Raw genomic sequence first — 11,954 nt, 5'->3', positions numbered from 1 at the left:
GTCTGTGCTACAGAATTTGACTGCAGTGTCTGTAGTTTTATGCATTTCATATGTAATAAACCATGTAAAGCCACTTCTGACTAATGCAGAACCACCTCAAGTCACAGTCAGGTGGCAGATGAGCTCTTTGGCTTAATATTCTTATGTTATTTGATTGTTTACTGCTAGGAAACTAACATGTTCCAACTTATCAGCCGTGTTTCTACACTGCTTGATGTCTTTATTTCAACCGATTGCAGGCAAGTTGAATGATTTATTTTTTTAGATCTTTTGGGGGCAAAGCCACACTTAAAAGGCAAGAGCATGGTGTAGTATTACGGTTACCACTTACCTTAAATCACATCCTTGTGTGCTTTAGTTGTCACTTCAAAAGGCTTAACCGTTTCTATAGCATCGCGTCTTGTGATCTTCTTGAGGTCCCTCTATCATCTTCTTCAAGCATGGATAAACAGTTAGCATAAAAGCAAAGGAGAATTGTCTGGATGGACAGGCAATGTGCAATGTGTTGGATAGATAAGGAGTTATTGCATGTTTCTCACTCAATGTACCGTATCTTTGCTTTCATTCTGGAGTGAGCGAGGGCAGGGCAGCCCCATCAACATGAGTTAAACAACACCAAGGCCAATGTGAAACTGAGCTCTTTGACCTGAAGAGTGATCATGTCAATCTTCTGTCAGCAGAAAGGAGATTTTTCTATATATTCTATATATTTTCTATTATGTGTGGGCATGTTGCCTTAGCTCCTTTACAAGAGAGAAACAGATTAATGGACAAAACTTAAGTTGCCACTCAGAACTTCTATTTTATGTAAAATGAACCACTTCACTGATGTTTAGACTTTATTTATAACAAAATGTGTAAATTATATACTTTTATTCCTTGTTTGTTTGTGCAATGTGTTATTATCTCTCTGTCTCTTGGTAAGTGTAACACCACATTTGTGTTCCCTTGTGCAGCACAATAAAGTCTTTCCAAAACCATGTGGTTTCATTGTGAACCCCTGTTTTTATTGTATCATTGAAGTATTGAAACAAGTTGATATGATCAGGGGGGAAAGGCCTTATATGTAGTCTTCATGTATGTAGGTTAGATGGCTGAGAAGGTGTGTGATTTTTTTTATTTATTTTTATTTTTAAGAACACTAGGGATCAGTGAGCCACAATAGGAGGCACTGGGTGCAGGGTGTTCAGGGGAAAACTCCATGGGACAAGGCCGGGTGGGATGAGGACAGTTTTTACAAGATCCTGCTGTGTCGGCATACTCTTCCATCACTGAGAGCAATAATTCTGACTATCAGTCAGTGGGAGACCAGGCCAAAGAATTTGCATTACTCATTATAAATATTAGAATTAAAACAATTTTAATTACAAATTGAATCACATTACATTTCACCTAAGTAGAAGCCAAAGATCTTTAGTTAACCAAAGGACTATTATTCTTCCTCTGGCCATTTAGGTCAACAGATATAAAAATATTTTGTGTGATTTGGGAAAGTGATTTCAATTTTCTTTTAATCTGTACAAACTTTGAGGATGTAAGACTATATATGAATTTCAATGAAATGGCTTGACTAAGCCTCAAAATACTTTGGTGTATATATGATCAAAAATCTGAATGGTTGGAATTGGTTAAATGTGCAAACTTTGCATCAAAAACCTAAAAAATGTGGACTATTTAATTGGTGTTTATGCTAGTCTCTTTAGTAAATGTTTTTGTCAGTGATTTATTAGCTTAGACAACAAAGAAGATCTGATTGTGAAGGTTGTTTGAGTTTGTTTTCTGGATTCATGGACTTTTTATTTTGTGGATTGAAAATGTATGCGCACCATTCTGGATCTGGTTTGAATAGATTTGTGATGTACAGTAGGCCGAATGACCACAACAATAATAATGCACAGACAGACAAACAGATGTATGCCAACTGCAATTTAGTTGTCAGTTTGAAAAGAAATTCTTTCTGTGTGTTTTTGTTTCAGCTAAAAAAAATGTCTTTACAAATGAACAAAATTAATTTTAAGATTGTGTTATTAAAGTCTCCATAAAAAAGAATGGAATCTCCACTCTAAGCACAGTAGCGGTACTTCAATTAATACAATTTCAACCATTTCCCCCTTCTTATATTTGTTTTGTTATAAATGTGTTTAAAATGTTTGCGCTGCTGTGTCCCTCATAAACAGCTGGTCGACACATCTGCCTCAGAAAGGGATGACGTTCTAACCTGTAGAGAGGACAAATTCCTATTTGAAGGGGGAGATACGGCAGGTCTGTAAAATTAGCCATATCTAGCAAACTGTCACATATATAATCAGGCTTTATCAGTGAAAACTACCAGGTGTTATCACCGACACCATGTCTAACAAACACTTTGGCTAATAGAAGGGTGAGGAGACTTGCTGTGTCCAGCTCAGACGCCTTGGAGGGGTAACTTTAACCCTGCATTCCTGCATTCCATTCCTCACTCACTTTGTAATGATTTAGAGAATGCATCGCCCACTTTAGGTTAAAGTACAGGGTTTAAGTACAAACTGGTTTGTCCAGTTTCTGTTGGTAACACATGAGCTGTTCTAAAAGAAACTGCTGCTGAGATGGGATCATGATGCAAACTGTTTCACAATAAAGTAGAGTTAATATTGCACATATACTGTACATCAGAATAAGGAAGATGATGCCACAAAAAACATCTCATATTTTCCCACTTACTACATCACTAACAAGAAAATTGTGTTTGGTTGCGTAAATAAAGTTTTGTTATGAGGTAAAACATATTTTAATTAGTACTGGCAATTAGCTTCCCTTGTTTTGGGCAAAATAATATTTTATGACAGTGTCATCCATCACATTTCAAGATAATTGTGCAGTGTCATTTTCTGGGCTGATAAAAAAAACAGGACTTTGAACTGGAAACTATTGATACTTTTCAATCTTTTTCTATAATCCATTACAAAACACTGCCTCCATTACATTTGACTTTGTGTATAAGTGAAGGGACACTTAAACAAAAATGCAACCACCATCCTCACATGCACAGTTTTTATACCACCAGTGTTATAACACCTTTGTAACCATTGTAGTTCTGCAGTAAACAAATACTAATCATTTACTTGATTTGCTAAAATGTGACCATTTGCCAAGTTATTACAGGTTATTAAAAACGGGCCTCAGCAAAAGCTTTAGAGTGGGGTTATGAAAGAATCAGGAGAAAAGCACACCATATTACAGGGCTTATCTCTTTAGAGCAGCCACAGGGACCAAGAATGGAAACTTGGATCAAGGGATCTGTCCAGTGACTGTTTACATTTCTCTCATTGTTTCTGCGTCACCAAGTAGCCAAAGCATTCATTACCCCAGCAGCTACTGCTCCTCTCCTCCCAGCTGATGAGGAGGAATGGACAAGTACTAAAAAAAGGAGGAAGCTGTTATCAAGGATATGGCAGTTGAACAATCAGTGGCTGTAGCCTGTTCTGCTCACACATGCAGGCACAATCATAACTTTTGCATGTGCTGCCTGTACTTGAGTGTACTCAGGGGACGTCAACAAACATGTTGTGGAAGATCATGCTGGCTGCCAGAGGCAACGCCTTCTCCCGTTTAAACAACAACTTCATAAAGAGCATGCACAGTGTGGGGGAATCCTTGTCAGAAGTTCTGAAGCAGTAACAAATCAAATGGCTTCAGGGGGAATCCTGAGACACACATATGTATTATATACCTTTGATGTGTTGTTCTCTGCTGTTTGGACTAATATTTCATACATACCTTCCCACAATATTGTACGCCTACTGTAAAGCATTTCCTGAGGGGAAATATAGTTTTAGTTGTCTGTGATGCATGTTTTTCTCCAACGTAAATAGTTAGAGATTATGACTGTTAAATGATTGATGTTCCTCAACAGTCTGCAATCTTATCAGATATTTGACCCTGATTCAACCAGTAATGCACATCTGCCATCAAATCCAAGTGCTCTGCTCTGGTACTTCTAGTGGAGTGCTTCAGTGCTGCCATCTCCTGGTGGCCTTTCAGTACAGCTGCAAAAATTACCCTAACAATTGACCATCTTTATTGAACGTGCCCATTTACAGTAATTCTTTTTATTAGATTTTACCAATATCCTCTTACAATAATTATACACATAATTCGTTTTATTAAGATCCTCTTTGCTATCGTCAAACAATATCCACTTTTAGAAAACATGTTAAGCAGACCCTCAAAAGCCTCCGGGAGCAGCATCCAACGTCATTTCTTCAGTAGATCAGTCAACACTTTTGTCCTCCAACTTTTGTTTGTCCTCAACTCAAAGTGTCATTGTCCTTTTTTTAACAAACTGTCTATCTCCCTCTAGCGTGGGCCATTTCCTCTCCTGCATTCACACATTCTGTAAGCACATATGTAGAAAATACCTGCAACAGACAGAGGCAATGCATTTGATGATGCACATATGTATGATTATACTATTAAATTTAATGAGTATACTAACAATAGTTAGTATACTCATTACATTTCTAAATCTAATTAGATTTCTAAATAGGTTGGAAAAAGGGTTATTGTCTACAATACACGTTATATAGTAGCTTCTGTGGTTTTTGCTTCTTCTGACCTCTCTGATAACTGTGAATAATGTATAGGATTTACTTTATGTCTGGACAAAGATTGACTCCCAGCCTTTGTTCTTTCTCACCTGCAAAGAAGTTCATGAGCATGGCCACCCAGCCCAGTATGTAGGACCAGGAGAAGCGCCAGTCACCAAACCGCTTCCCCAGGAAGTTAACTGTCACTCCAGTATAAATGGCCATACCCAGCAGAACAAAGAAAGCTAAGAGGGAGACAGGGGGGTACATTGCAGTTATGATGGAGGTTAGTGTGCGTGTGTGTGTGTGTGTGTGTGTGTGTGTGTGTGTGTGTGTGTGTGTGTGGGGGGGGGGGGGGGGGGGGTTCAGAAGAACCGAGACTCACTGGAGACAAAAAACATGATTCCAGCAGCAAAAGAGCGATTGAACCTTTCAAAGGAGGAGAAGTGAGCGAATGACATGATGCCAGCGATAATGCCTGCAAAGCACGACATCCCCGAAAGGATCATGAAGGCCCTGGTGGCATTCCAGTAAGCTGAAAGGAAACAGACAGAAATCACCAGATACAGTATGTCATCCTTAGCAATATATGGCATCAGAAAGTATTACTCACACAAGGAAAAAGGCATGTCTCTTGCATTAGTCAGTACTCAAATTTACAAATTGTGGGTAGGGGGGGGGTCAAGATTTTAAGTGTCCTTACCTATGCTGTCAGTCTGCATGTAGCACTTGTTGGACATGCAGTACCTCCACAGACCCTGGTGGGCATAGCTTCCAGAGAGACGGTACTGCATCCAGTAGTCAGTTGCAGTGGAGACCACCAACAGGATATTACCAACAATAGCACAGAACAGGCCTCCTCCCATGAAGCTGTACATCTTGAGCTGAGATAACGGGGCTGCCGCAGAGCAACTGTGATGTAGTAAGGGAAAATGGAAAAAAAAATAAATCAAGGGTATTGCAGATACTGTAAAAATTGTTTTTTTTAAAATGTTTTGCTATTCATGTACTGCAGACACGGTCACACACAGAATTACAGTGTAAAAGTCAAATTTAAGACATCTATCTGTCTATCTGTATATCTTACATGGCACTATATGTGTGCAATGGCATGTTGAAAAATGTATAAATACTCCACATGGTCATGCAAATGCTCCCAACACTTCACAGAGGATTCGTAAAAAAGGGGTTGTAACTTCAAATGAAATAGTTGATTGAGCTTTTGAAAACCACATATGATGCCAGCCAATCATAAAGCCATTCCACAACAAGAACAACCAGATAATTACGAACAAACATCCAAACTGAAAACATCACGCCATATATATGATCATGCAACAAGCACTTTTTCTAGCTGCTTAAACCCCCTGATTTGTGACCAACATACTCTATAAAGAAACATTCACAGTAATACAACATATTTACCTTTTCTTCAGTGGAACCATCACTATGAGTTAAACAGGTGCAAGTGAAAAAGTAAAAGCTATGATGTTGCAGTTTCTTGTTGTTCCCCTTCCCAATCCTCATGTCACACCAGTGCTTGTTCAGCTGTAATGAGGTTTTATCTGATTCTGCCAGCGTCTGTCCAATCACAGTCATAACAAGTGAAAATGTATTGCTCTAGGATACACACAAAGCACACGAAATTTGATCCCTTACCTTGTTTCTGGAAATGCACCCTCTCTACTGCCCACCTTGCTGTTGCACACTTGGGGGGAAAGAGAGAGAGTCACAGACAATACGACAACCAAAAAGTTGTTCACTCGTTTTTCTGTCAATGAAAGCAAAATCCTTTGCAGCAATCAGTCTCCCTGTGTGGGATGCACTTGAATGAGACACCGTTCATGTGACTTTGTACACTTACTATGTGCGTGTGGGGTTTGTGGGGCCTTGGAAAAGGGGTGGTGGTCCATGTTTTTTTTGTTTGTTTTGTTTTTGTTTGTTTATAAATGGTGTGCTCTAGAACTGGGGATATGCATAGGTATGCAGGACTGTCTGTTTCAATACAACATGCTGAAACACTCACTTTTCTTTCAGTGCTGACACACCGTGGCGCATGGAGGGACACATATAGAGCAAGCACTCTATACACTCAGAGTCTCTCTACCCCTACTATAGAATTATCTTAACTGAGATCAAATAAAATATAAGTTTTTGTTTCCTGAGACCTTACGGACTGCAGGACTTGAGATGAATATTTAGAAAATTAACTTTTCCAGCAACTAACGTGACTCACAAATACAATTACAAAAAGTGAACTTTACAAGTCTTGTATTCAAAAGATTAACATAAAAAACATGACATACTTTGTAGTGTCCAAGAATTCAAAACAACAACAATGCATGTTAAAACAGTTACCACAGATTTAAACTGTGGTAATTGTTTTAACATAAATTGTTGTAAAAACAGAGGTCAGGGATTATGAGTAATATAAAAGATTGTTGGATATTCTGTTTGCATGTGTTTGTGTATGTGCATGAACATAAGTGAGGGCATGTTTTAATCTCTGTCTGTCTGTGAAAAAAATAAATAAGAAAGGGCAGATACTGTAGGGACTGGTGGCCATAAGGTTAGAGAAGTGTCCCCCACCAACGGGCCTTAAGGTTAAAGGCTCAACTACTCCAGTGGAACTACCTTTGGCACACAGATTAGACTTTGGGAACTGGGCAGCTTTCAGGTCTGACTGAATGCATGTGTTTTTTAGGAAGGCCCGGTTTTTAGCCAATCCTCTCAGTATAAATATGGGTCAACAATTATCAAGAGAAAATGGAGAGGGTAAAAATGTAAGAGAGCACAATGTCAGGCTAAGCATTTGTCCATGATAAACTGTTTCTTGCACCTGTGGCCCGAGTCCAGCACAACAGAGGAGTCTAACCAAATGAATCCTGAACAGGTCCCTATCAGTCAGACGGGATGCATTTACATAATTATTTTCAAATTCTCATTGTATTATTGTTTAAAGTGTCTGATATAAGACCAGCTTTAGGCTCCCCCAATACTCTGGCCAGGTAGGGTTGATCTCTCCCAGAGGTGCCCCTAAACCATAAGGAAGGAGCCTGACGATTAGGGATCCTGCAGGCATCTTCAGATGTATTCATAACTAAAGAGACACAGCCCACAGCGCCCAGCCATCTATGACAAAAAAGTTATTCCCATCTGTGGTTACAACACCGTGTTACCATAATTCATTGGTTGGTCAAAACTGGTAATAAGGCTGACAGTCACTGTAAACATACAGTCAACAGATGCAGACACAGAATGATGTAATAACACAGAGCAATAACAAAGAGCAATTGCTGATGTGAGGATGACCATAACAACGTAACAGGAGGACAATTTGTCTCTTCAGGTTCAGAAACAGCTGTGAGTGAGGAAATAACACTGGCAAATTGGATGTTGACCTGTTTAATTAAGCTTGATGCAAGTTTAAACTCAAATGTAAGCAAAACTTAATTTTAACATATGCTCAGATTCTTGACTGCTGGAGCATGTAAGATTTTGAATTAATGGGATTCATTGTATTTTTAGACCTAAAATAAATGGTAAACGCACAGTACTCCCTGAAGTCTCTTACATTTGTCCCCTATATTTTTTTTGGGTGGGGAGTTTATCCACTAAATTGAGGATAGAGGGTGTTGTATACTGAACAGATTATAAAGCCCCTTGAGGCCATTTTGGGATGTTGGGTTTGGGATATTGAAATAAAATGGACTTCACTTGACTTAACCACGTCACTTGGACTTTGCAACTTATTTTTTATAATAACTGATTATTTTCATTATTTATTAATCTGTCTACATTTGTCTACATTTTGTTAAAGTAATCGTTATTTATTTTACTTACAATATTTAAAATAGGGCAAAGCAGCAAATTCACACATTTCATTAATGTTGGGTAGAATAGCTAAATGCTCAGAAAATTCTCCTGACTCCTAACTACCGCTTTTAGAGACATGATCTAACAGGCAGCTTCTTCAAACATCACATAAACCTTTATCAACAACAAAGAATCCAGGGGAAAACCATGGATGTGCGGAAACCAGGCCGACGTGGGAACTCCTGAGACTTGTTCTGTTCTGGAAAAGAGGTTTGACCTCTTATGACCCGGAAGCTGACGCCAGCCAGACCCGAGCTGTTCCATCGGCGGAGTAAAGATGGCTGACCAAGGCGCCGCAGATCCTGGTAATAACAACAATAATACACCTGAAGCATCGGAGGGAACTATTATTAAGGTCACAGTAAAAACCCCTAAAGACAAAGAAGAAATCGCCATCGCAGAAGATGCTTCTGTCACTCAGGTTGGTCGATGATCTCGCAGGAGGGGAGCTGGCTTGTGCTCTAACGTCATGCCCCAGCCCACAACTTCAGCCACGAAGCTAACGTTAGGAGTTAGCCGTGTTAGCATTTGTCGTCACTCTTACCGGCTAACTTATAGTGTGTGCAATCAAAGAGGTTGTGTGTAATGAAAGTATTACCGCTTGGGTCAACAATTGTTCGGCGTTATCAACGTTGTTGACATCCAGTAAAGAGATACAACCACATTATTTTTTGAAATGGCTAACCGGCTAGCCAGCTAACGGTAACAGATAGCTAGGTAACGTTAGCTTACTCAGCTTGCGAGCTAAGCCAACGTTAGCTAACTGAAGCCAAACAAGTGTCAGCTGACGGGTTTGCGCTCAAGCAATAATGGCTTGATAGAAACCACAAAAAGTGGTTGTGGATGGAGGATATGATGAATCGCTTTCATTTCCTATTACAGCTCAACGGTTTTGACGATGCTAAAGCTTGCTAATACTCTAGAACATTCTCACTGCTGCCACTGAGTCATTCAGCTTACCAGGGAGTAAGAGATACTCTCAGAGCTGCTGGTGGCTTGGCGACGTGTTGCAGTGAAACCATAATGCAATCATGTATTCACACACTAGTCAAGGTATTATCAGTACAGTGTGGACTAAGTAGCCATTTTCTTTGGTTGTGTGTGTTTTGCATGTGTATATTCACGTGTGTTTTATGGTCAAACATTGGACTTAGATCTTTCACTTGCAAGTGTGTGTGTGTTGTCGTCCTAATCTACACGTGCCTTTATACTTAATGAGAACATTTTGCATTCTCTGAAGCATACTTTTTCACATAACGTTACAGTGGTGTGAAATAGTTAAAGCTTAGAACTGATGTGAATAACAGCATTCTTTGTTCTCTATTCTTTTCATGAATCCTCATCATCTACTACCACAAAGTGGTTGCTAGTCTTCCAGGGGGGCTCACAAAACAATAATAAAAGCAAACTGCTATTTAAAATCACATATCAAAAGAACTAAAACAAAAATAAGAACATCTATGTGAGATTCATCCGCTTTTTATTTAGTAACTTTCTGAAAGAAATTTTACTTTAGATCTTATGTTGGTTGGTGGTCTCATTTGTTTCAGCTATCAACATTTATATCCTATAAATTAAAATGTGCCTGTGTGCTGTGTCGGCACAACATGTAGCTGATTGAAATGCTGTGTTAATATAATTTTCCTCTTATTTTCAATGAAAATAAAAGATGTAACAAGAGCGCAGCTTCCTTTAGGCTAAGACCATTTTCTGTGTGAATTACGGTTTTCACAATTGTCAAATAGTAATCATTATTTTTTTAGATTTGGAGTGTTTAGACCACTTCTAATGGAATACGTACAGATGACTTTATTAAAAATTGTAAGGCCTAAATGTTGCCACAGAACTGTTTCTAGCAGCATTACTGAGGTATAACCATGTTATTATTCTTTATATTATCTATTTAATTTCCTGTTTCCTTCTCACCTCCTCCATGTTCCATTTTTGAGCTAATCTCTCTTCATTGCTGTCTTTTAGTTTAAAGAAGAGATCTCGAGGCGGTTTAAAGCCAAACAGGACCAGTTGGTTCTGATTTTTGCAGGGAAGATCTTGAAGGATGGCGACAGCCTCAGCCAACACGGCATCAAGGATGGTCTGACGGTTCACCTGGTCATAAAGACAGCACACAAGTAAGGCTACATTATTATAATTATTATGTAGCAGGCTTGTAATAAAGATGTATTTGCCATTCCAATGCAATCTTGGTGTGGATTTAAGTGAACAATTGTTGTTGCATTTATTTTTAACTGACTGTATCTGTAGGTGGCTATGTGTGTATCTATATGTTGCTATGTGTACTGACTGTGGAAACAAATGCCCCTCTGTGACAATGGATCCAAATCTAACTAAGTGTCCAGGCACACGTTCAGCTTACATAAACACAACATTTTTCATACATCTACAAATAATCTCTGTAGGGCTGGAGATGGCGGTAGCACCTCGGCCTCTAGCTCAACCTCCACTCAGGCAGGCAATACCTCCACCTCTAGTCCAAGTACCAACCCCTCGTCCACAGCAGGCTCTACTGGCACTGCTGCACCACCCGCACAGACGCCCAACATACTGAGTGAGTCCACCTGTGTGTAATTATTTACATTCAGACACCCATTATTAGTTTAACCCCACAAAGATAATGTGTGTAACCATCATTCACCCATCTGGTCTCCCTCAGCTGGCTTTGGTGACCTGGCCGGCCTAGCTGGAATGGGCATGGGTTCAGCTAACTTCATGGAGCTGCAGCAGCAGATGCAGAGGCAGCTCATGTCCAACCCAGAGATGCTTTCCCAAATCATGGAGAACCCGTTGGTGCAGAACATGATGTCCAACCCAGACCTGATGAGACAGATGATCATGGCCAACCCTCAGATGCAACAGCTTATGGAACGCAACCCTGAGATCTCCCACATGCTCAACAACCCTGAGCTCATGAGACAGGTAATTGAAATAGTTAGCACAAGCTGGCCAGACTGCGGGTGAAGACCAAAGTACGCCATGTTCTGGTACGTGAACCGCTTTATGCTGATGATGCAGCCTTTGTCACCCACTCAGAGGCAGATCTACAACTTCTCTGCTCATCTTTTTTCTCTGCATGTCTATAGTTTGGCTTGTATATTAGTCTTAAAAAGACCGTTGTCCTTGCTCAACCTGCAACCTTGAACCCTGCTGTATCCATTGACAACACGTTTCTATCTTTGGTGGACAAATTCACCTAGCTGGGGTCCACAGTCTCAAACACCAATAACCTTGATGCAGAGCTTGGCATGCGCATTGGGAAGGCATCATCAATGTTTGGCAAATTGAGCAAGCGTGTTTGGCACAACAAGAACCTCTCCTTGATCCTCAAAGTCTGTGTTTACCATAGACGTACTTAGCACCTTACTATACGTAAGTAAGACATGGACACCATCCTGCAAGCTCAAACATAGCCTCAATGCCTTCCTGTTTCACTGCCTTCATTCCACACTGGCTGTATGATGGAAGGACCATGGGCCAAACTCTGTCATACTTGAGAAA

The 11,954-nt window shown here is 39.8% G+C and overlaps 2 protein-coding genes across 3 annotated transcripts in view; one reads left to right on the top strand and one right to left on the bottom strand.

Moving 5' to 3' along the window:
• Nucleotides 1–4,085: 4,085 nt before the first annotated feature.
• LOC116701241 (lens fiber membrane intrinsic protein) lies at nt 4,086–6,423 on the bottom strand. 2 transcript variants are annotated; one of them, XM_032534838.1, is made up of 5 exons: nt 6,225–6,423; nt 5,269–5,477; nt 4,951–5,100; nt 4,676–4,810; nt 4,086–4,397 (listed from the first exon to the last, which is right to left on the bottom strand). In XM_032534838.1, exons 2-5 carry the CDS (start codon nt 5,441–5,443, stop codon nt 4,336–4,338), a joined length of 522 nt encoding a protein of 173 aa, XP_032390729.1. In that variant the 5' UTR covers nt 5,444–5,477; nt 6,225–6,423; the 3' UTR covers nt 4,086–4,335. The 2 variants fall into 2 exon arrangements, with proteins under 2 accessions (XP_032390729.1, XP_032390728.1); XM_032534837.1 differs by lacking the exon at nt 6,225–6,423 and adding an exon at nt 5,991–6,195.
• Nucleotides 6,424–8,633: 2,210 nt separating this feature from the next.
• LOC116701239 (ubiquilin-4) overlaps nt 8,634–11,954 on the top strand; it is an 8,683-nt gene continuing 5,362 nt past the window's right edge. The window contains exons 1-4 of the mRNA XM_032534835.1: nt 8,634–8,862; nt 10,419–10,570; nt 10,859–11,007; nt 11,113–11,375. Of these exons, the coding sequence (XP_032390726.1) occupies nt 8,719–8,862; nt 10,419–10,570; nt 10,859–11,007; nt 11,113–11,375 (708 nt within the window). The 5' untranslated portion in view covers nt 8,634–8,718. The remainder of the gene's footprint in view (nt 8,863–10,418; nt 10,571–10,858; nt 11,008–11,112; nt 11,376–11,954) is intronic.

This window comes from Etheostoma spectabile, chromosome 14 (genome assembly GCF_008692095.1).
Source record: "Etheostoma spectabile isolate EspeVRDwgs_2016 chromosome 14, UIUC_Espe_1.0, whole genome shotgun sequence".
NCBI lineage: Eukaryota > Metazoa > Chordata > Actinopteri > Perciformes > Percidae > Etheostoma > Etheostoma spectabile.
The sequence above is the reverse complement of the archived record's forward strand: the minus strand, read 5'-3'. Positions and strand labels throughout refer to the sequence as shown.